The sequence below is a fragment of the Mizuhopecten yessoensis genome, unplaced genomic scaffold (assembly GCF_002113885.1).
Source record: "Mizuhopecten yessoensis strain PY_sf001 unplaced genomic scaffold, ASM211388v2 scaffold716259, whole genome shotgun sequence".
Taxonomy (NCBI): domain Eukaryota; kingdom Metazoa; phylum Mollusca; class Bivalvia; order Pectinida; family Pectinidae; genus Mizuhopecten; species Mizuhopecten yessoensis.
Window position 1 is genome coordinate 427,917 of NW_018480027.1, and position 26,026 is coordinate 453,942.

Here is a 26,026-nt window from a genome sequence, read left to right on the forward strand (position 1 = left end):
CATGGTCCTGACAAAGTGTTGTTATTTTTCGGGTCAATCAGAAATACAATTTGGCTGCCATGGCCGCTATTTTGCTACTAAGTTCTAATAGGCCGATCTCACTTAAAATTGGTCTAGGAATGATCAGCTCATGGTCCTGACAAAGTTAAGTTAACATTATACTATTTTTTACTCAAATTGGTACATATTTCAACAACAAAAATAAATACTGTAGACTCAGGTGACCGTTAAGGCCCATGGGCCTCTTGTTTTATTTTCTCTTGGAATTGCATAATGTTCCATACTGAAATTTAAATGTCTTGCTCTAAGAGTTATTTTGCCTTTCAATTGATAGATGAAATGTATTTCCTGTGATGGATGGAAAGTTTTCATGTGATTAAAATTTTTTTATTAAATACAAAGTCAATTTAGTTACATTGATGGTATGGGTTTGATCCTCTTTATTTGGAGTATTTTATAGGGCGAATGGATTTCTTTGTTTGATCTCATAATATCTTTCGTTTGTTTTTACACTTTAACCAATTTGCTGCAACCGGCGCATGAATAAACGGCCAATTTCAGTGGGTTCTTTTGTAGTATTACTGGTTTTATTATTTGGCTCGTATAGTTTGTGGTTTGTCTGGTAGAACCGCACATCATAAACATTATTACAACACCAAAAAAATCTGAAAGTGATATACATTTTTATTTACTTTTGAAGCTTTAGAGAGGTAGAAATATTTGTAAATCATTTGTTTAAAAATGTTTCTTTAGAGCAATGGAGGCAGTTATCGACAGTCTAAGCTTCAAATTTGTTTTTCCAGTTTACCGTTTTGCGTAAGTTATTTTATGATGGCATTTCGAAGAAGTCAGGAAACGTACTCTATTTCATCATCTGCAATAAACGTACATGTGACGAATCGCGGGAGAAATCATTGTTTTGTTGGCATTAATGACAGGGGTAGTTATCGACAGCTGGAGGTAGTTATCGACAGCTAAATTAAAATGTTAATTATTTCTATTATTAATCTCTAATTATACATTAATTTGTTCTGACGTGTGTCCAATTGCTTAAAAAAGGTATAAACATGTCAAGTGATATGTTAAGTCATAAATGTAAACAAACACGCTCCCTTTTCTGCTCGCATGCACAAACAGTCACCATCACGGCATTTTGATCAAACACATTTTCTGGTTCCCTTTCAATATGGTGTCCCACCCCAATTTCATATTAGTTTGATCCCCAGTGATGCATTCCAACAGCCCAATTTTTTTGAATTATGATGCATTTATCCTACATTGAGAGATATCAGAAATTTAATTCAAGAAAACATAATTGAATCTTCTTGAAATAATCATTGTGGAAATGTTTTTAGGTTCTTAATGTTCACAAGATAATTAGTTATATACCTCCTGTCTAACAGAACAATTTTCATCAACATTTGATCTATGTAATTGATTACTTTTCATAAATATTATATTCTGTCTATATATGACTGCAGTGTCTTCAAATATTGATATTTTTCATAATTTGTAATTGCAGTTTATATTGAGCATATTTACAAGACATATCTACATGGATTTTATTGAGAAATTTGGATTTTTTAATATTTTAGTTATGCTTGTAAAGTTATGTCTGTTTACTGGATAGACTTTAGCATACTATTGTTGTCAGGCACATGTTCTCACCTTTCACAATTCACGAAATATATATATTGAAATCATACAGGCAACTTTGAAGTATAAGTCATTCATAAAAATATGCTTTTAATTGATAAAACAAAAATTCATTGGTATTTTTTTTACATACTGTCGATAACTACCTCCGATCCCCAAATTGCGGCAGTTATCGACAACCCTATTTCCGACCTTAACAATACCCCGGATGTAGATAATACGCTGAAAAACGTTGCAGACGCTTCATGAGTGAAGTTGGATTACACCATTATGTGACAAATAGTTCAGAAAAAAATGTTAATAAATTCGAAGTGCCAAACATGTCTTATCGGGGCCCGTAAGGAAGGTTTAAAAACAGGATCGAATGTTCTCTTTGGGGAAAAAAAGTTTACCGAAAAAGGTAAGTGTACCTATCAAAAACACCGAGTGTCTGAAAAATGGTTTGTAATCGACCCAAAACGAGATGAATAGAACCGGGGGTCGATAATACCCCCCTGTCGATAACACCCTCCGTTGCTCTATATGTTTACAGTGAAATCACTTTGTTTTCTTTTTTTCTGTGTTAGCTGTATTATCAAGTTTGCTAAGACCTTTAGGTCAGATAACAGTTTCAACCCCAGAATATGATATGTATAAAATGGAAAGAAGGCAATAAAATGTATTGGCAAATTACATTTGTATTGGAAGTCCTTTTCCTTGTACATACAACCAAATCCCTGGAGAATTGATGCCTGTAGAAAAGGACACTCACCCTTTGTTTGTTGGTAGATATAGAAGAGTAAGAGAGAACTACGATAATAAGATTAAGTTACATTCCCACCAGCTGATGCTGTCTGACCCGTATCAACCAAGGAACGTCTTTATGAGGAAAATTCAATAAACGGAAGAGGAGGATTACAATTCTTCATGAGTGACATCACATATATAATTACTGTCATAGGGACTTCACAAGTTACATAAAGTACATCATTCCAGTCAAAAAGACAGTACACATCACACATAAAACAAAACTGATGAAAACGTTTTTGCAAGTGTAGCTGTGGGTCTTCAGGGGACTACCTTTCGTTGGGTAACCAGCCACTAGGCCTGGTGGGAGTACAAATCAGTGTCTCTTTCTCCAATCAGGGCAGCTAACATGTAAGGTGCTAAATCACCAATACAGTCGACACATTGCACCAAACGCACAGCTTTTATTTCTGTTTGAAAACATTACTTCTATTTCGGTGAGAAGTGCTATTTTTACATGCTGTGATGAGGCGTTAAAAGCTAGTCTATGTGTCTTGCCTGACAGACATAATAAGGGTGATCGTAACCAAACTTACCTGAGTTTAAAACATAATGTCACTACCACTCTACCTGACTTTGTGAAGTGCATACAAAAATATTGTTTTATGTATGAGGTAGGTACCGTAAGCTGATGTATGGGGGGATAAGAGAAATACCACAGGCTCTGGAGGAAAGGGGATTTGGAGGCAGTACAGCCACAAGTTAAAGCTACATATGTATAAACGGCCAGTTTACTAGGGTTTAATGGTATAAAGCTAGGGTTATTGTATCAGGTTGAGTATAGTAGTGCTTCATGTATTCCAGGAACAAACTTCCAGGGTATGATTTTCATACATCACCTTCAATATGCAATGATGCAAATTTTAATAACTCTATAAATCTAAACGAAAAAGCAAAATTGATTTTGGAGAAAAGGAAGCAGGCTTGACTTTCTGTAATTAACTTAAAACATGCAGTTTTATTGGATTATATAGGGCTTTGTGATAGTTCATCCAAGTTTAGTGTTCCTGCTATTTACCTTGAAGCATTGAATGCAATTTAAATAGTAAAAGGTTTTAATAGGAGGCACAGTTATCTAGTGGTAGGACACTAGGCTCGTGACCGAAGGGTTGCAGGTTCGAGTCATGGCATGGCACTGTGTTGTATCTTTGAGCAAGATACTTTACTCCGCTTGTTCTAGTCTACTCAGCTGTAAATTAGTACATGATTGGGAAGTGCTAGAATTGTTGAATGCTAGCTGTGAGCGCCAAAATGGCATCACAGCCTGTATGCTCCCCAGGGAGTTGAGAAAGGTACTGGCTGATTGCAAAGGCAAACGCCTATAACCACAGATAATAATTTGTGAACTGCTTTGAGATGACCTACAAACTAGGTTGTGATAAATTAAAGCAGTATATAATTATAAGCACCTAAAATTTTATAAAAAAATAAATAAGATGATGCATTTCAATGTCAAAATCTTGCCTAAGATGAAAACGAACCCATTTCAGAAATACAAGGTCTGAAAAATAGATGGTTGAAGGCACCCAATCTGTGTCCCTGCTTAACTCATTTACTCCTAAACTTTTAAACTGGACTTGCCCTGTCTTTGATATGGTAAGGTTCAAATGTGACTTTAGAATTGAATGGGTTAAGTTAGAGGTATAGGAGTGGACAGCTGAAGGCAATGTTTCTGCTTAAGATCGAAAAAAAGCATGCACATTTCATTGATTATATAAAGAAGGCTGCTCCCATTCTGTATTCCTGCTTAAGCAGAAGCCTATGCTAGTAAAGGGTTCTAGGAATAGGAGATTGCAGTCAGTGTTCCCATAATTAGCTGGAAAGCAAGCAGCTTCAATAGTATAGGGTTTAACTTTTGGACAGACAGGTTTGAATGCCCTGTGTTCCTGTTTCCTTTGATTAGGATCAGGTTGCTTCATAGGATGGGAAACAAATGTAGCCCTGATGATATATAAATATCACATTCATGAGAGGGCAATATTGCATATTTTCACCCCAAGGGAGCATTGTTGATCGAGGCGAAGCCGAGGTCAACAATTCTTTCCGAGGGGTGAAAATATGCAATATCGCCCTCTCACGAATGTGATTTTTATTTTATTATACCGAGTGTCATGTTTAGGTGTTTCACCACTTCACCATTTTTAAAGGTCCTTGTGTTGATTTGACATAAACCAAGACTTCATCTCAACAGTTGACGAATGAACCAACCATGAACGTGATTTGATAACACCTTGACACTAGGACGAACCGTGCACGCATACGTTTGGCGCATGTAACAATTTTTGGAATAACACCCTGGCACTGGGACGAACTGTGCACGCATACGTTTGGCGCAGGTGATATTTTTTGGAATGTCACCCTGTCTTCTTTATTTTTGTAAAACGAGCAAGTAACATTGAAAACGTTCACATCTTTCTCAACCAATCAGATTACGAGATTTTAACAGAAGGTATAATAATGTATATTACACTGCATGGTAAAGTATGATGATATTGTGATAACAAGTCCTTGGACTGTCCAGTTTGATATCTATTGGCCTGGGTTAAACCACTGACATTTGTTAGACCGGGGATTACAAGTCCTTGGACTGTCAAGTTTTATACCTATTGGCCTGGGTTAACCCCTGACATGTGTTAGACCGGTGATTACAAGTCCTTCGACTGTCCAGTTTTATACCTATTGGCCTTGGTTAACCACTGACATGTGTTCGACTGGTGATTACAAGTCCTTGGACTGTCAAGTTTGATATCTATTGGCCTGGGTTAACCCTGACACGTGTTAGACTGGTGAGTACAAGTCCTTGGACTGTCCAGTTTGATATCTATTGGCCTGAGTTACCCACTGAAACGTGTTAGACCGGTGAGTACAAGTCCTTGGACTGTCCAGTTTTATACCTATTGGCCTTGGTTAACCACTGACATGTGTTCGACCAGTGATTACAAGTCCTTGGACTGTCCAGTTTGATATCTATTGGCCTAGGTTAACCCTGACACGTGTAAGACTGGTGAGTACAAGTCCTTGGACTGTCCAGTTTGATATATATTGGCCTGAGTTAACCACTGAAACGTGTTAGACCGGTGAGTACAAGTCCTTGGACTGTCCAGTTTTATACCTATTGGCCTCGGTTAACCACTGACATGTGTTCGACCGGTGATTACAAGTCCTTGGACAGTCCAGTTTTATACCTATTGGCCTGGGTTAACCACTGACACGTGTTAGACCAGTGAGTACAAGTCCTTGGACTGTCCAGTTTGATATCTATTGGGCTGGGTTAACCACTGACACGTGTTAGACAGGGGATTACAAGTCCTTAGACTGTCCAGTTTGATATCTATTGGCCTGGGTTAACCACTGACATGTGTTAGACCGGGGATTACAAGTCCTTAGACTGTCAAGTTTGATATCTATATTGGCCTAGGTTAACCACTGACACGTGTTAGACCAGTGAGTACAAGTCCTTGGACTGTCCAGTTTGATATCTATTGGCCTGGGTTAACCACTGACACGTGTTAGACTGGTGAGTACAAGTCCTTGGATTGTCCAGTTTGATACCTTTTGGCCTGGGTTAACCACTGACACGTGTTAGACCGGTGATTACAAGTCCTTGGACTGTCCAGTTTGATATCTATTTTCCTGGGTTAACCACTGACACGTGGTAGACCGGGGATTACAAGTCCTTGGACTGTCCAGTTTTATACCTATTGGCCTGGGTTAACCACTGACACGTGTTATACCAGTGAGTACAAGTCCTTGGACTGTCCAGTTTGATATCTATATGGGCCTGGGTTAACCACTGACACGTGTTAGACCAGTGAGTACAAGTCCTTGGACTGTCCAGTTTGATACCTTTTGGCCTGGGTTAACCACTGACACGTGTTAGACCAGTGAGTACAAGTCCTTAGACTGTCCAGTTTAATATCTATTGGGACTGTCCAAGGACTTGTACTCCCTGGTCTAACACATGTCAGTGGTTAACCCAGGCCAATAGGTATAAAACTGGACAGTCCAAGGACTTGTACTCACTGGTCGAATACATGTCAGTGGTTAACCCAGGTCAATAGGTATAAACCTGGACAGTCCAAGGACTTGTACTAACTGGTCTAACACATGTTGATATTGTGATAACAAGTCCTTGGACTGTCCAGTTTGATATCTATTGCCCTGGGTTAACCACAGACACGTGTTAGACCAGTGAGTACAAGTCCTTGGACTGTCCAGTTTGATATCTTTTGGGCTGGGTTAACCACTGACATGTGTTTGACCATTGAGAACAAGTCCTTGGACTGTCCAGTTTGATATCTATTGGCCTGGGTTAACCACAGACACGTGTTAGACCAGTGAGTACAAGTCCTTGGACTGTCGTGTTTGATATCTATTGGCCTGGGTTAACCACTGACATGTGTTAGACCGGTGATTACAAGTCCTTGGACTGTCCAGTTTGATATCTATTTTCCTGGGTTAACCACTGACATGTGTTAGACCGGGGATTACAAGTCCTTGGACTGTCCAGTTTGATATCTATTGGGCTGGGTTAAACACTGACACGTGTCAGACTGGTAATCAAAAGGCCTTGGACAGTCCAGTTCTATATGTATTGGCCTGGGTAACCACTATAGTTTAAATATTAAACCCCTTATACATTGATAATTTTGCCCTAGTGATATTGAGGCATGTTAAAAGAAGCTAGGAAGCTTGGAAATACCATGTCTTCCACAGGATAGGGAAAAAACACCAGGCTCTCTGAATAATTGATAAGTCTGAAAGTGGCTACCATTTAAGTTCTGTGAGTTCCCTAATGTCATGGGTTAACCTTTCTAGGTATAGGAAGAGAATGTCCAGTGCAGGTGAACGGTGTCTGATGAAATATCTCCTAGTCGTGAAGGCGTAACGCTAAATATTTGGGACGTCAGATTCAGAACTGAAAACAGACAAATTCAGATGCATTTGGAATAAACAGATAAAATTTTACAAAGGAATTGAAATTGAGTGTTAGGAGAGCCGTTATCCAGTGCTGTACAGCTCTCAGAACAGTGTCTCCACACCGCTGTTCCAATCAATAGTCTCAACTCTTTGTACCCTAGACACACCTAACACCTTACAGGCTGCCGCAGAATAGAGAATTCTTCTTTGTTTGACTAGTGAAGGATAATTTACTTATTACATTCCAATATAAAGGACAGGTCATGGTAATACTAAAATCCCCAATCCATAATTTTGGTACATTTTAATTCACATGGCGTCTGTCCATTCCATTTTGTTTTCCTTTAAAAATTCTCCTCAAGAACCATTAGACATTAGAACCATGAAAATCGGCAATTAACTTTCCAAAATGGAGCCCAGCAAACGGGGCAAAATAATAGCATATGCTAGAAGTACTTAAATAACTTCTTATGAAGAACAGAAGTTTCTAGAAAAAATCTATTTGATCTGTAGCTTCTGGCATGGAGTGCTCCAAAGTTTGTAAACAGAAATATTACGGTGATCTATATTCCCTTTTGAAGGGGCCAAACTAATGATAAATGCTGAAACAACTTTTTGAAGAACATAAACACATGATATTTAGCTTGTTGTATGTCTGCTAACCTGGAGTGCTTCAAAGACTTAAAAAGTTGAAGGGGTTAAAATTCGTGTAATGCTCCGTTGTTTCTTCCAGAGAACCACAAGGCCGTAGAGTCGTAATATTTGGCCAGCAAGTTGCTTTCATGGAGTACTACAAAGTTTGAGAAAGCAATGACCTTAAAGGGACATTTGCTAATTAACTGAAGCCTTTCTTTTACTAGAAAATTCTGTTACAATTTTTTTATAATGGTGCAGAAAACCACTGGAATTGCTAAAATAACAATCAAATAGTTTCATTTCAATATGATTGGAATTTGCACCAATAACGTGCAAATTCAGTGCTCTTTGAAATGTTTTCAAAGCTAAATAATGTTTATCAATTTCATGCAAAACAAATGTTACATGAGGTTTATAAGTATTTCATCTTTTAACTGTTCAGAAATTGTTGGGAGATTTGTGTATTTATATTGAATATGATATCACCAGTAACAGATTTCTGCCCGAGCTTTAGCCCGAGTTCTGATATTGTTCGAGGGCTGATATGGCATGTGATATGGATTTTACCATGTCTTATTCTATTTATCATATACCTCAACACTGTAAGTTAGATTCAACACAAATCTAATAAAACCCAAACTAGTTTTTAGAGTGTCCGTTAGTATTCATCACCATTTGTTTTGGTGGCATTCATGAAAAATAATGCAAGGTTTCCGTCAAGTTCCTTTGGGTCTAATTCTTCAATCTGTACGGCTTTCCTCATTTCTAGACTCATTCAGGTTGAAAATTTGTTCAAATCTGACAAAGTTTTTCTCATCATATTTGGAGTTTTCAATTTTTCCACAAATTGGCAAGTTGACTGTTCCAACTCATTATAGAGTGCCTCCTGTTCAGGTTGTTCAACTGTGCCGCAGGGTTGATTTTCTGATATGTCTTGAGACAGATTTTCCTTGTAAATAAGGTCATTGAGCTCCAGTATCAGATTAGCCAGTGAATTTAGAATTCTGTCGCCTTCAGTTTCTTGACTTGACATCATATGTGACCGTGATATCTGGTGTAAACAAATCAGTGGTAGTCTGCTGCACTGTGCCCCTATGTATATAGAGTTATGGTCCTTTGTTTATTTTTATCTAAAATCATTTCTTCCATAAATTCCTGATGTTTTCTGAAATACTTGATAGATGTGATGGGCTTTTACAATTGTGTTCCATATACATTTACTACTTTGTATGATTTAATTAAAGCTTTTTTAGCTCACCTGGCCCAAAGGGCTACAAATTTTGTTCAGACCGTTGACCTTGATCCACATTCAAGGTCACAAGGGTCAGATATGATAAAGTGTTCAAGCTTTTCAATTTTTTGTGAATAACCAAGGCCCAAGTAGATGACATTTGACCAGTAGCATGCTGGGATGAAGGGCTACAAAGTTTGGTTTGACAAATAACCTCAACCAACTTTCAGGATCATAGTAAACACAAATCCTTTCTGCTAACCAACCAAAGGCCCATGATGGTAGTATCTGGCCAGTTGTTTACCTGGTAATTTAGCCCATTGTAATATGTTAACCCTTGATCTAATTTGAAGGTTACTGGTGTGAGATTAATATCAGGTGAGCAATTCCGGCCCGTATGCAGTTCATACACATCCTAATACAATTTAGGTCAGTTTGTCTACCTCTGCCTCCATGACAGCATTTATGTCTTGTTATTTCATTGGGGAATGGGGGCTTATGGTGTACCCATGCTACTCATGACTCAGTCCTGTTTGGTTGTGTCGACACCTCACTTTTGATTGGCAATTCGTTGTCATGACTTTATCAACTTCATTTCTAAACAAATTTTCGTCAAAGCAAATACCAAGTTCAGATATGAGAATATGATGGATGAGTTGGTATTTCAGGGTGCCACGGTCAATGTAAAGGTCACTGTTGCTATTTATAGGTCAACCAGAAGGCCTTCTATGGGTCATTCATGTCTTTTGCAGACATTCGTTTTCTCTTTGTATCTATTTCACCCCCAAAATTTACCACAAACTTAAAATGGTTAAGCATTCATTGGCAGATAATAAGTACACAGTAGTTAAACATTTATAACTGAGATTGAAGACTGCCACCTGAGAAAGTCTTGTTGTTGATTTTTTTCTGCCTGTACGGGAATACAAATGAATTTACAGACAAAACAAAAATCAGGGGTGATCACAATTGACACCTGCCTCAGTTGCTGATTCGTCCTTTCCAAATACAGATAAATTAAAAAGAGCTTCTTCAGTAATTCGGAAGAAATGACTGGATTTCTACGACTCTACATTCTGATGTTGCTGTGAACCAATTGATCTGAGAATATCATTAGTATCAGTTAGAATCTTCCCACACTGCATCCCAGACTTGCCTGGTTTCCGTGGCATTGTGTGAGACACCCTGCGGACAGGAAGGGTAGTCATTAGTTTGGTATTATGGTTAATGGCTGGGGTCTTACGGGCCAGGAAATGTTCACTTTAACCAGCTTTCTCCGATCTACCTAGACACGGTGGCTACTGTGTCGCAAAGGTCAATACACTCTCCGTCCATTTTGTTAGTCGGTACTCAGTAATTGTAGCCGTCATGTCAACAAGGCAAGGTTATATCTACTAATGCAATATCTGACTTCCAGAGGTGTATTGCTTAATTGACTTTTCCATGTTTGTCGACCTTGTCCATTGATTTCACTTGTTTGTCCGTCTTCCTGTCCACATGAAGCTTTCCTGTCCACATGAAGGTTTCCTGTCATGGTGTCTGTTTGTCTTCTTCTTCATTTGCATGTCTTTGTCTATCGTGACTTCACAGCCAATGGAAGTTTGGTGTTAAAATTGCTCTTATTTTGGCTTTTAGATCTATTTCTGGTGTGAGTCAGAAACATTCACATTAACATTTACTAATGCTGCGGTAGTAAATTTTATTACATATCTGGTGAATCTTACTGTTGTGATATTGGTTCAGGCCATGCAATAGAGATCGTATATTTCACACTGTGATGATATAAGGCGTTGCATATACCTTTGGTAGCCAGAATTCCTCTTCAGCTTGAACTCGTGGTTGATATCGATATATTAATATTTTGAAACCGTTTTTATAATATGGTGACATGACATCATTATTCAGTTTTCAACATCATTCTGTCAGCAGTTGTTATTTGGTTAAAGAGTTCAGGAAGATAATGGGGACATTAATATGATCAATTAAACTTATGATACTCTATTGTCTGCAGAAAATATAATTTGCATAAAAAGAACAATTGTAAGTATGTAATAAAAGCAATACCACATGTGTTCAGTCTGACATCTCAGATTGTAGTCGTTTTAATTTATGGTGCATGTGGGAAAAACCCTAGTGAACTACAGTCAAATTTTTATAGATCAAACTTCAAAGATTTGAATTACTGGATGTGTCAATCGTACAGCAAAGTCCAGAATATTTCCCCTATAATACAGTACTTCTGATTCTATTTATGAACCAAATGTTTATGGGTTGAATTTCTCGCTGTTTCGAACTACAATCAAGGTCTGATTTCAGGTAGGCATTGGAAATTACAACTAATAAATGGAAGTTAAACAACTACATGTACATGTACCTGTACGAGAACATTGAAATGTCCTAGGGTTATTTTAACATCTAAACATGCATACTACAGTAAATAAATACATGAAACATATTTTTAGGCCTCTTGTTCTAGTTACATTATGCCGTGGTGCAGCATCCAGCATCCGTCCAGTGTCAACCTTTTACTTTAAATTACTTCTTCTCAGTAACCAAAAAGCCTAGGATGATGATATTTGGCCAGTAACATGCTGGAATGAAGGGCTACCAAATGTAAATGACCTTGGCTTATATTCAAGGTCACGTGGCAAATATGTTGAAAACCTTTAAACAACTTCTTCTCAGCATGATGATGATATTTGGTCAGTAGCATGCTTGGATAAAGGGCTAAAAACTTTGTTCTTATGAATGCCCTTCGTCCATTCTCAAGGTCACAGGAATTAAATATGTTAAAATCTTTTGAGGACTTCTGCATAACCAATAGGCCTAGGGTGATAATATTTGGCCAGTAACATGCTATGATGAAGGGCTACCATTCATTTTCAAATGAATGACCTTTATTCATATTCAAGGTCACAGGGTTCAAATGTGTTGAAATCTTTATACAACTTCTGAATAACCAAAAGGCCGAGGGTGTTGATATTTGGCCAGAGGGTGCTTGGATGAAAGGCTATAAAGTCTGTTCAACTTAATGTCCTTGTTCGACTTTTAAGGTCACAGGGGTCATATGTTGAAATCTTTCAATAGATTCTTTTGAATCAAACACTGATATTTTGCCTGTAGCTGTACTTGCCTGTTTACCTGTCCCTCAACATATGATGTATCAGTACTAGTATTGATCATTATGTTAGCATATATATCCATCTATCAGCCTGTCCATCTGTCTTCACCATGTCTGTCTTTCTATCTGTCTATCCAGTCGGCACGGCTATTAAACTCTTATCATTGCCTGCTAAGGTATTTCTTTTGCATTACTCCGCTACAAATTGAAAGTGCCTTAGCCAGGGAAGATTCCATTTAATATTGTCTGAAATAAAAGGAGATAATCCAATGAACAATTTAGGTGTCTCAGAGACCAAGTTTTCATATCAGCTTATCAGTCACAGAAACAGGTTCTACCATCAAAAGGTTTTGTATCTGATATATAAACTCTCCCAACAATGGTAAACTGTGTCAGAATCAAGTTCCAGGTTCTTCAGCATCAAAAGGTTTATTATCTGATGTAGAAACTCTCCCAACAATGGTAAACTGTGTCAGAATCAAGTTCCAGGTTCTGTAGCATCAAAAGGTTTATTATCTGATATAGAAACTCTCCCAACAATGGTAAAATTGTCAAAATTTCTTAGAAACACATTCTACCATCAAGAGATTTGGTGTTTAAGAAAAGGTTAAACATTCACAGAAATACTTATATGCATAGGCTACTTGTAGACTCATAAAAAAAGGATCCATCTGTCTTTATAAGTGTTGAATCTCAAACAAAAGTTGGTCTATTAGTGAAAAGGTAAACATAAAAGTGATGAAGAAGTGATATCATAATAGGAAGGCAATGTAATATGTGTTGTTGGTATAGAAATACAGGTTATTATATGACCATTTGGATATCATAGCCCCTAATTAATTCACCCCTGAAGACAGGTTTGAACTATTCAAATTCAAAGATTAGACATTATACAAGGAATTTCAGGGGTGAATGAGTTAGTAGCCCTCAGTCCCAATATATATACCCCCACAACCTTAAGCCCCTGAAGCTGATAATAGGATGGTGTAAATAATATGTGGTTTTGTATGCATTGAGAGGTTTTTATATGGCCATTTTGATATCATGCCCCTTATATTTTACTAGGCCACCATCATCAGATGGTGGGCTATTCAAATTACCCTACGTCCGTGGTCCGTCCGTCCTTCTGTCTGACAATTCTTTTCAGCGCTATTTCTCAGAAAGTACTGTAGGGATCTTTCTCAAATTTCACATGAAGGTTTCCCATGGCCCCTAGTTCTGCATTTCTCAATTTGGGGATGATTTGAAAACCAAGATGGACGGCAGGTGATCTTATTGAGTATTGCTCAAAAAGAGTATTAAAGTGATCTTTCTCCAATTTCACAGAAGGGTTCCTCTTGGTTCTTTAAGTTATGCTTATCAAATATTTGGACTAATCTGAACACCAATGCAAGATGCGGTCATTTTGTTACAGTTTAAGTTTGTTACCACTATTTCTCAGAATGTACTGGAGGAATCTTTCTCAAATTTGATATGTAGGTACCCTATTGGTCCTTGTTCAGTGAATGTTAACTGTTGAGGTTGATCAACAGACTGATTAAGATGGCGGACAGGCAAACTGATCAAACAGATAAGAGAAAAGAAGAGAAAAGATCAAACTGACATAGAACTAATAAAGATGGTACAATGATGGGCGCTAAGATCCCTCTGGGATCTCTTGTTTAAGCCCTCAGTTAGGATATCAATCAATCCCCAGGACTTTTTAGCCCCTCAAGTTGATACCAAGACATGTACAGTTAGGCTGATAAAGGGTTTGACATCAAAATGGCCATATATTATAATAAACAGATTGCTTAATCAAACAGATTTCCCTTATAATATTATAATTCTATTGTCGCAAAGTTAAATATATTACATGCAAGCTGACAGATTTTTTTTCTAGGATATTTACCCTTATTTAAAGCCCTCAATCCCATTCTCATTAACCCTCGTGGCAATCTGCCCCACATTCTGATATTAAAAACCCTAAGGCTGTTAGAGGGTTTGACATCAAAATTGCCATATAATAAACTCATTACTTAATCGGACAGATTTCCTCGAAATATTACAACTGTATTGTCGTTTAGTTAAATATATTTCCATGCAAGCTGACAGATATATTTAGAATGTTTATTTTATACCCCTATTAGCCCTCAGTCCCAATATGTCATTTAAAGCTCAGGGCAATCGGCCCCACAAGCTGATTTTGGAACCCTCATGCTGTTATAGGGTATGATATCGAAATGGCCATATAATTACTTCTAGATAACGTTGGGGAGGGCGGTGTTATGGTATTTATATAACACAATTAAGACGTCAATCAGCATGGAACACAAGCAACAAATGTCAGGGGAAATTGGGCAAACTGATGTGGTGAGTGATTTATGGGCACCCAATCATCTATGGTATTAACCAGTTGTATAGTTTGTGAGCATCTTGGGCAACGTTTTATGGGTTTCCCATTACAAACATGACAATAAGTGTTTGTGTATCCCTTGTGCAGGAATGGCATTGAACTGTTTTCTGGAAATATAGGTTAACGTTGTTGTTGAGGAAGAGCTATATTGGCTCGTTTGAGGAATGCCATATTTAAAAGAGCGAATTTCTTTCTCCATATGCTGGTAACATGGTGACTAATTGACTGGCAAAGAAAATCAGATTTGAATCAATCCGGGTCGAAAACTCTGGTAGGAATTCCTTAGAAAGTGCATGCTTTCTACCTTAATCCACATCTTCTCCACATCACAGCTTTTTAATCCAACAAATTTCCCAAAATATTCAGTTTTATTGTCACAGGTTTCCTTGCAAGCTGACAATTAATTTCTGGAGTTTTTATACATGTACATCCTTTGAAGATTGGAGTATTATGTTTTCCCATGAGGTGTAGTTTGGCGGGTTCACCATATACGCTAAATATCTTGTGTAATTATTGACAGATTAACTTCAATCTTTATAAAAAGTTCAATAATCATCAAAGCTTAAAAGAGTTTGATAATCACTATTATCCAACCATAATGTTTCAAGTTATGGCCTATGATTGATTGAATGCACCTGCAGTCTGTCCACTCAAGACAAGTTTATTATTATCAACGGATCCAACAGTAAAACAAGGTTAACTACTTGGACAATTTCGATAACCATACATTCATTCATGTTTGGTTCATAATTAAAAGTTGTGATAATTATTGAGAAAGATTTCTTCATTAACCTCCAATTATTTTCATGAACCATTAAACAACTGGTCGCTTTGTACGTGGTAGGCAGTCTGTATCTACCACTTGATGGTAACACAATTTTAGTGGAAATAACTAAATATTACAGCACAAAATCCCCTCCACAGAAATTATTGAAAAATTGAAATGTAAGACTTGAGTCTGATTACAGATTGCTAATGAAGTTCGCTGCGTGAGAGCAAATTTTCTAGGCCCGGCTTTCCAATAGCTGTAACAACCATTTAAGCTTTAAAGACTTCATCTTAAACATGATCGTGACTTTACTGGTACAGGGACTCAGTACAGTGGCATAGCAACGATATTAAATGACGTTGGCAGCACTCCGCAGCATACAGTTGAATTGAACAACATCTTTGTTACAATTCTCTTCCTATGATTAGTTTGTTCAAACGAATCAACAAAATTCAACTCTCCGGGATGATAGTACTTAAGTATCACCGTTAAAACGCATGACTATCAAAATAAAGTTACGGTATGTCTTTGATTGCACATCTGATAGCATTATGAAAATAGATTGTGACAACCTAATTCTATTTGTTGTCTCTACAGAGAGTTTAAATAGAACAAATAACAACTAAGTAGTTAATGTACAACATTTAATTACTGTTGTATATATAAAATATATAGAAAAGTCAAACTACATAACACATAATTGATATATCCATCATACAAAAGAATACATTGACATACAATTTGAAAACATAAAAAATTGGCATTTCTTGGGCAAACTCAGTAACGGTATAGAGTGTCGACGCTATTCCTTGACTAGCTGGCAATTACATGGTTCTCTATATGTGTGCAGGCTTTGCTGTTACACTAAATAGGGTGCGGGGATGTAATAAGTAGTGGTGGAGCCGTTTCCGCCTTATCTACTTCTTTGGGTGCATTGCCGGCCAGACCCGAAGAGGAATAGCGTCTTATATGTTTTAACTTTATTTAATTCTTATGTTTTACCCAGACTGGCTGTAACTCTTTTGATACATTGCTCCCGCCTGCGTTGTTGTATCCCAATATTATGTAATAGAATAATTTCCATTAATATCTGAACATAGTGAAATAAATATATCATCAAATTTTTGGGGAAAACAAGGCCAGCACTTAGTTGTATTATGTGAACAATGTAACTGAGTGCCCAAAAATTGCTTCTAATAGATATGAAGTAGTTTTTTGACCTAGGTAATTAACGTATTTACAAAGCATAGTGTACTTACTGAAAGCATGTTAGGTTTAAAAAAAAAAAAAAAAAAACAACCCAACCCAACAACAAGATAAAAACAAATATATACATGTACAGTTACTTATAGTTATCATACGGTTACTTCCAGTTATCATACGCGAGTCATTGTTAAAAGAAGCCGTCATATCTATAATCATAGCATATAAAGACATAGTGATAACTCTCTATAGAGGTCATATTATCTACGAGAGTATGAGCAGTCAAAAGCTGTCCTCATACTTGTATAGTATACGTACAAAGGTGTATTGCCCTATCAAAAGTCACATATCTTAAACGAGCAGCCAACTGCTGACCTCGCTTTTTGGTATGCATCAGTCTGAATGTTGTGCCAACAATCAAGTATATGTAACGTATATAAGTATATATATATATATGAGCAGCCACATGCTGACCTCACATGTATGTATGCAACCTGCACTTGATAAAGCAACATAGGCGTATGAATACGTCAGACTATATGTAAGCTATAATTATGTTACATTTACTGTTACAAAGTTGTTAATTATAATGTTCTATCAAGTATGGGTGAGTGCTTTCTGTGCATCTCTAATGCAGGATTGTGGTGTTCTAATATATCTGCAGTATGCATCCGAAGTTGCCACTCCTATGCGAAAGGAATGACCATTGTACAGGTCAGAGTTAATGCCAATGCACTCAAGTACATGCCTGAATTTCTCAATAAAGATAGTCCGTGTTAAGGCATTACCATTATCAGTAACGAACAAAGGATCCTCTGGTGCCTTGGTCTGTCGTTGCCTGACTGAGAGATATTTGGAACAAGTAACATATGGACATATCACACTGTCGGTCTTGAATAATTTTAAGGTTACGCCCTCTCTAAACGGGTCGGTTTTGGAGCTCTTTAGATGTAACCTTACACATTCATCCCCTATAGTCATGTCATTGACGCACAAATGAACACTATGTTCGAATTTTTTGTTAACAGTAAATTCACCACATCTCAGAAAGCCGAAGAAAGCCACGATACATGCTGTCTCCAACATCAAGTCTTCAAAAGAATTTGAGTTCCTCCGTAGATATTCACATGTATCTTTGAGTATGTTAAAGGTGATAGGGTGCCGAGGTCTGCTAACCTTAGTACGAGTTCGTTTAACACCTCCTAGCACTGCATGCATACGACTCAAGTTAGCATTGCTAGGATAAGAAATGTTGTGTCTTAGACACGTGAACCTGATCCCACACACGTATAATTTAATAGTAGCATACGACAGATTGATACTATAACAGTAAGCCACAAAGTATATAAGCATCTCTTCTGTGACTTGCATGTCTGTCAAATTTATGTTGGCCCAAGTACCTGCCATCAGGAGGAACCTGATGAATGTTTTAAACCCAGTTTCATAAGCTTGTCTAGTGCTGGGAGCTACGGCTGTCTTCCATAGGTCTTCTACGACGGAGTCTAGTCCCAGAAGACCTCTGCAGGCTGTGGTACTTGGCACGGAAGGGCATTGGCCTCTGGAGCTAGCATTCGGAATCTTGCCATCTGTAAACCAGACAATGAATCTGCGATTACATTGTGCTTGCCTGGTACATGCTTGGAATACATGACAAGAGTTAAAAGCTGCACACATAGTCAAACGTCTCATTAATGGCATAATATGTGACGCTTTGGACCGTCCTTTCTGAAGAATGGCTACAGTTGCTGTATTGTCACACCTGAACAATATACGTAGGCCTCTCCATTTGTGACCCCATATCAATGCTGCTACTACTATAGGATAAAGTTCCTTGAATGCCAAAGACAAGTCTTTCAAACTATGTATATGTTTATGGAACATCTCTGGCCAAGCCTGTGCGAACCACTCTCCCTGCATGTACCCTCCAAAACCCAGGGTGCCTGACGCATCTGTGTACAATTGAATGTCCTCAGATATTATGACTTGTGGGTTATAGAAGATAGTTGAGCCATTCCAACGTTGCAGAAAAGTTAGCCACATCCTAATGTCCTCCCTGCACTCCTTGGTTATTTTAACATGATGATGTAAGGCTTTCACTGTAGTAGACAACCTGATAATATAAGATACAAAACTTTTTCCTGGAAGCACTACTTTGCTAGCAAAATTCAAATGCCCCAAAAGTTGCAATAATTCTCTTTTTGTACATGATTGTCGATTTTGGAATGATTTCAACATTTCTATGTCCCTCTCTAACTTGTCTTCCGGTAGTCTGGCCTCCATGTTATGCGAGTCCAAGATAATACCTAAATACTCCAGTTCTGTCTCCGGTCCACAGGTTTTATGAAGCGCCATAGGAATGTTCAAGATATTGAAAATATGGTACAACAACGTCATGTTCCTATCCCCACATTTTCCTGGTTCTTCGAAAGTGATGAAATCATCCAAAAGATGTAATATATGTGCAATTCCATAGTTGTGCTGTGCAATCCAACAGATGGCGCATGAAAGGTTGTCAAAAATCTTCGGACTTGACCGACAGCCAAAAGCCAAGCGTGTGTAATAGCAATATTTGTTCTGCCAACATATGCCGTACAGATGCCACTGTGATGGGTGTATAGGTAACAGCTTAACTCATTCACCCCTGATGACACATTTTAACTCTTCCAATTCAAAGGGTGGAATAGTTCATTATGAAATCTCAGGGGTGAATGAGTTAAATGCATCAGATATGTCAGTTTTGCACAAAGTTGTGTCTTTACCTAATAGTTGAATCAATTTAACGGCGTCTTCTATACGTACGTATGAGAGGGAACAACTATCTTTATCAATCAGGTCGTTGATGCTGGGGTGTTCCTCGTCATCATGAGGTGAAGATAAGTCCACTATGAGACGGGCTTTCCCCGAGTATTTACCATAAGCCACACCTATGGGACTCACTCTGTAGGTTGAGAAAGGGAGCTTGTCATAAGGACCCTGTAGAAATCCTTTTGCCACTTCGCTGTTAATTAAGGTTGTCACAGTTTGTTGATCTTTCAAGGCTGACTGAAGATTTCTACATTCCTTATTTGGTAGAGGGTTATCGGTGATCATGGTGTCAAAACCGTAGGTAAGCCCATCACACAAATAATTCACGAATTTCCTGTCTGTATGGCCTTTAAGCTCATACCGGAGTCTGTTAACGTTGATGGGTGTGGTAGCTTGAACTTTGAGTCATTGATTATTGCTCTCTGCTTGATTTTTTCCAGTTTTCCTGCATGATTTAGCCCCGTGGCTAGTCGCTTTGCATTTCAAACAGATGTGAGTAAATATGCAACTGGACCCGTATTGGCACACGCCTTCATTAAAGTTGTTACAAACTTCAGCTCCATTGACCTTAACTTTGGGGCGTCCAAGTCTATCTGTTTCCTTGTCCCCTTTTGTGTTCTTAGCATAGGGTGATGAATAACTGTTGTTGTGCTGGCCATGGCTGTACTTCTCCCTCTGTCGTGGGCAGAAATGAGTAGAGTGGGAAGTTAATCCACACAATTGACAAGTGTTAACTCTAGTGTTGCCTACAACCATACTTAGGAGACCTTGGTCCTTCAGTTCCCAACGAACTTTTTGGTTGTTGTCTCTGAGGGCGGCAGCTGCCTTCATGGCAAACTGGCAATGATAGTCGTAGAAACGTTGCCCATAGACGTTGGAAATCTCTATGATATTGGCTTCATACATGTCGAGCTCGTTTCGGCGCTCGGGAAACTTTGTACACATAACCCTTTTGAACTTCCCGAAAGCTGTTATGAATTCAGATATTGTCAGGGATTTATGCAGACGAGGATCCTCGGATTCCTTGAAAAGATTAATGTTCACACCTTTCTGCCGGTCCTCAGGACGGTCTGTCTCGTATTTAATGATGAGTAGTGCGGCCAGATTCACGTATTTCCCTTCTAAAATTTTCTTTTTGTAACTGTCCGACACGATGTCAATGTGGGGGATACTCTCAGATGATATCCCCTCTGAATTGATAGAAAAGCACCCACCTGTAGCGACGTGATTCGTTCGGTCCTGCCTCAGGGACTCGTACGCCGTCGTCAGGGTGTATTCCTGGTTTGTGGGTGGGCTAGGCGTGTCCGCTGTATGTCCGTCTTTGCCACTTATCAGCGTAAGGACGGTCTGTTGAAGTCCAAGCATGGTCTGTTGCATCGTTTGCATGGATGCCAGCATTCCCTCGATGACACTGGGCGCCGCCATGTTGGACTGATTCTGCGGGACTTCCATCGGATTACTACGCGCTTGATGTAAGGCCAAATCACTACCATCTCTACGCGGCGTAGACAAAACCTCCGCGTCCCGAAGTAATTTTTCGTAATTCCTGTTTGCGTTTGCAACACGAAGTTCGTCTGTGCCATTTTGATCCGGAATGTCGCTCACGCTTGTATCATTCACGACAGAAACACCTCTCGTCGAATTTTCCCAGTACAGAGTTTTCAAACCCGTTTTCGTAATTCCAGCTGAAGGAGGGGTTATCCCTATCTTAATTAGTTCGTCTCGTAGTTGAGAAGTTGTCCAATTGGCTGGATTGGAAGAATCCCATGGCACATTCCTAGATTTTGATCTTGGCCTACGACTCGCCATTGTTCGAAAGTTTGCAAATGTTAAAATCCCATCCTCATCTTCTCACGTCTGCATCGTTAAGCCTGGTGTCTGAAAACACTGTTTGAAACGTCAAGCACTTCTTCGATCACTTATACATAAGTATGACGGTAGTTATGCGTATCCGTGTATATTGTAGTGCAAAAATTAAACCCGAAAAATAAAACTTATGAGATTGGTCATTTAGCTCCGGACGCTGGGGAAAAAGTGACCAGCAAGCTATCAAGAATCCTCTAAGCCAATCAGACAGCGATAAGCTAACACGTGACCGGTCACTCTCTTCATATACCGCTCAGGCCCTGGTTATGTAATATATATACCTGCTGCTTTATTTTTGTTAGTTTGAACAATTCTACTCTGTTTCATTGTACAACTATACACACATTCTCACAAACACACCCACAATAACGTACAAACACATCTCCTCCCATCATCAACCATAACAAACTTTTTGGACACAGTTCGGCTCAGGTAGGATCGAAAATTCACTCGAACCAACTCATAGAAAACACCCCCTACTTTTGACATACAACCAATCAAAACCGAGCTTACAAAAGCGAACAGGTCCTCTATCACGGCTTATTCAAACATATATAGCGGAACAGAATCTAGCTCAGGTAGGATCGAAATATTTACAACAACCACTCGAACCCGATAGCTCCCTGATGACACCCCCTTCACAATAAAATAAATTCCAATCCAATACCCATTAGAACCTGGTTTTTTTGGGTTTTTGGGGTTTTTTTCCTTCCAAACAACCCCTATTCGACCATTGAGCCACCAAATACATCTAATTATAACAACATAACCCCTCCCCCTCTTCAACTGACGATCTAATAACTAAATAAGCACTAATAAAACTCTAAATAAAAACCCAATGCACAAACCAGACAAACCCCCGCCCCGCTCTCAACACCCCATATCTGCACAACCTCAACTCTCCTCTACCTACTGATAACTCTCACCAATGCACAACTCGTCACACCTACCTATTCCGTCTCATCACCAACAACTATCTTATACTAATACTCACCAAATAATTATAAAAGTCAGAAAAGTGAACAGTTACAGAAGAAAGCTAAAGGAAAGTTGTATAAGAAAGAGAACATTGATACAGAAGAAAAGTTTTTTTATCAAGTGCAAGACTGGAAACGGATACAAGAATGGACGCCAAAAACAAGATTAACTACCACCTGCATGATACTAACCACTCACCAACAACACACAGTCCGGCGGAGGGGACTATAAACGGTGTCCCGTGTAGGAGGGTCCAACCTGCACGTAAAAAATCCCTCTGTGTATTGTCGAAAGAGTAGGCGCGTTAACGCCGACACAGAGGATAGGGATAGATTAGATTACACTTATTATCGATGATTCGACGGACTTCCAAAATATAGGAACAAAATAAAAAAAAAAAACCAAAATAGAGTAGGATATAAAAAACGGACAGCTTGGATACGATACGCCCTCCTCCTAGACCAATGCCATGATATGATACGACCGGTGATCTCCCCATCCCTTTTTTTATATATAAGAAAAATTCCAATAAAACAAATATAGTATAAGCCCAACAACTTAAAGACCCCCCATAAGACCAAATACTAATAACCTTTTTTTATTTTATTTTTTTATTTATTTTTTAAATAAGACATACACCAGAGAATAAAGGGTAAATATCTGCATACACCATAGGGACCCCTCGGATAATCTCAAACTCCGGCCAAATCTGACAAGGAAACAAAGTACTGTACCTAACGGAAGCAGAGACGTTTCCCTACTGTCGGGCTCAACCGGCAGTAAGAGACCCGAGGTACATAACAAATATAATATATATACCTCCCTATAAGAACAGGAATATATGCAATAAATACACTTTACAAATAGACAAATTTTTTTTTTCTTTTTTAAGTACATATATACACTAATATAAGCCACATTGGCCAATTTCGAGTCCCCTCAACGACACAAAAACATTATTAAGGAGCAACAATCACAGATACAACATCCAGCAAGACACACCATTTCGGACCAAGGAGTCGTCTCCAAATTACACCACAAGATAAGGATAGGATAGAATAGACGACTCCAAACCACCCCCCGAGGGAAGGCAACTTCCCTCACGCCGACCGAACACTGACTTCCGTCAGTGAGATGAAACCCGTAAGGGCGGATTCATGTAGGCGCGAAACCCGTCATCCATCCATGGTTATGTATACGGTCGATGTTCCTATATGAAAAACCTACAGATCATGATTGTCACTGACAATCATATATATACACAATGTTTAGGTTAATGTTGCAGACTAGTCCATCGAGGCTTGACTAGTATTAATAGAAACAGTATTTGTCCATTTAAACCTGGCTTATGTACATAAGCCTCAATTAATGTCTTGTGTGTCCTGTCAATGAGGGATAGTAGATTGTATTTGGAGTGTCATTCCATCAATTTACAGAAAATAAGGCTGACTGATCAATCCCTACTGATCAATGCTTATTGGGCACGTCTTTAGAATATTAATGTTAGCTAATTGTTGTAAGATTAATATCTTTTTCACACTTTACAGATAATTGAAATAAATAGGCTTTCATTTTTGGTATAAAGTACTAGATCTTGTCACATTCTATCTTCTACATGATCACCAGGGGTGACATGTATTTCTTCCTACAGTATCTGGTGTTTATGTCCGACTCTTCAGGGATGTTGAAGAGACTGGGATGAATGTGATGTCTCCATGGCAATAAGAACTTTATGTTTCAGTATTGTTATTGTGTTCATGAAATTGTGACGTCTGTAATCCTAAACCCTGATCGTACAAACAAATCAGACCATCAGAATCTACCCCACAGTTTGTAATCATCAGAATCTACCCCACAGTTTATAATCATCACAATCTACGTAATACCCCACAGTTTGTAATTATCACAATCTACATAATACCCCACAGTTTATAATCATCATAATCTACGTAATACCCCACAGTTTGTAATCATCACAATCTACGTAATACCCCACAGTTTGTAATCATCACAATCTGCGTATAAGTAATACCCAACAGTTTGTAATCATCAGAATCTACGTAATACCCCACAGTTTGTAATCATCAGAATCTACGTAATACCCCACAGTTTGTAATCATCAGAATCTATGTAATAAAAAGGCCCAGGGTACTGAAATTGGGCCTGTAGCATGCTGGGATAAGGGCTACCAAGTTTGTTCAAATGAATGACCTTGACCCATTTTCAAAGTCACAGGGGTCAAATGTCGTAAAATCTTCAAACCACTTCTCAATGACTAAAAGGCCCAGGGTACTGATATTAGGCCTGTAGCATGCTGGGATGAAGGACTTCCAAGTTTGTTCAAATGAATGACCTTGACCCACTTTCAACCTAATGTCCTTGTTTGACATTCAAGGCCACAGGCGTCATGTTTTAATCTTTTAATAGGTTCTTATGAATCAAATACTGATATTCTGCCTGTAGCTATATTTTAGTCCACTTTTAAGATTACAAGTGTGAGATTCATACCAGGTGAGCGATGCAGGCCCACTGGGCCTCTTATTATTTGTAATGATTTATTTTGTGCTGTTTGTATTGCAGGGTGTGTCCTTTGCTATCTACAGCCATTCATCGCGAGCTTTGACAGAAGACAAAGAGAAAAATGCAACACCACTTGATGACCTGAGTGCCTCAAGCTCTGAAAGAAAATTTTGAAAAAAGGCTCAGTTGCTAAATAGCTTTTTTGCCAAGCTGTGACATACACATAGGAGAAAATGGCCACATCATCGAATGACTAGTGTTTCAAGTTCTGATAAAAGTCAATGGGAAAAAATGTCACAATGCTTAACAACTAGAGTTCAAAGATCGGTGACAGAAGACATTGAAGGAAAATGAAGCTACAGTACTGACTGACAACTGTCCAAAGCACTAAAGGAATATGTCGAGAAAAAGATGACATCACTGAATGATAAATGCCAAAAGCTAAAGACATTATTAAGTGATCTGGTCCGTATTCTTAAAACCGCTCTTATTCTCTGGCATGAATTCTGTGCCCAAGCCTAATTTCTTGTTACCTTTTTGAATTCATAAAAAAAAATGTTATTTTGTCAATGATTTGGATAAAATTTGAATTTTAAGAGACTTAAAGCCGAACGCTGTTTTCAATGTTTACTTTTGACTTTTTGAAGTAAATGAGGGCAAATTTATCATGTGGGGGGGGGGGGGGGGAAGAGTTTCCCTGTATACAGTAGTTTGAATGGGCCAGAGGGAGAGTGCTTGTATAGGCTATGCCTGTTTCCCAATTTTGATTGCAGTTAAGATATGTTTAATAAAAATATTTTGAAATGAACAGAATGACCCATACCATATTTCCTAGATACTTTAGAAACAAATACTAAAATCTGACAGCAAAGTTGAGAAGGTGTAGAATACCATTGTTCAGCCTGTTTAATAAGAAAGTTTTCTGTTATCCACTTTGAAGGTCACAGTACATACTCGCAGACTTTTGAAATTTCTGTGGGGGATTACATGTGCTCAGAATTAAAAGCATAGATAAATTGTGTTTAATTATGTACACCCTATTCATTTGAACTGTTCTTTCTGATGAAATCATCAGATCTTATAAAATAGGAATGGTTTAGCAAATTCACTGGTTGAAAATGTTCAAATTCATGGTCCAAA

General features: G+C 38.3%; 1 protein-coding gene across 2 annotated transcripts in view; it reads left to right on the forward strand.

Moving 5' to 3' along the window:
* LOC110442393 (UPF0415 protein C7orf25 homolog) overlaps positions 1-25,473 on the forward strand; it is a 196,287-nt gene extending 170,814 nt beyond the window's left edge. For both annotated transcript variants that reach the window (XM_021485979.1, XM_021485977.1), the window contains exon 7: positions 24,947-25,473. In XM_021485979.1, coding sequence (XP_021341654.1) covers positions 24,947-25,060 — 114 coding nt within the window. In that variant the 3' untranslated portion in view covers positions 25,061-25,473. The remainder of the gene's footprint in view (positions 1-24,946) is intronic.
* Positions 25,474-26,026: the final 553 nt, after the last annotated feature.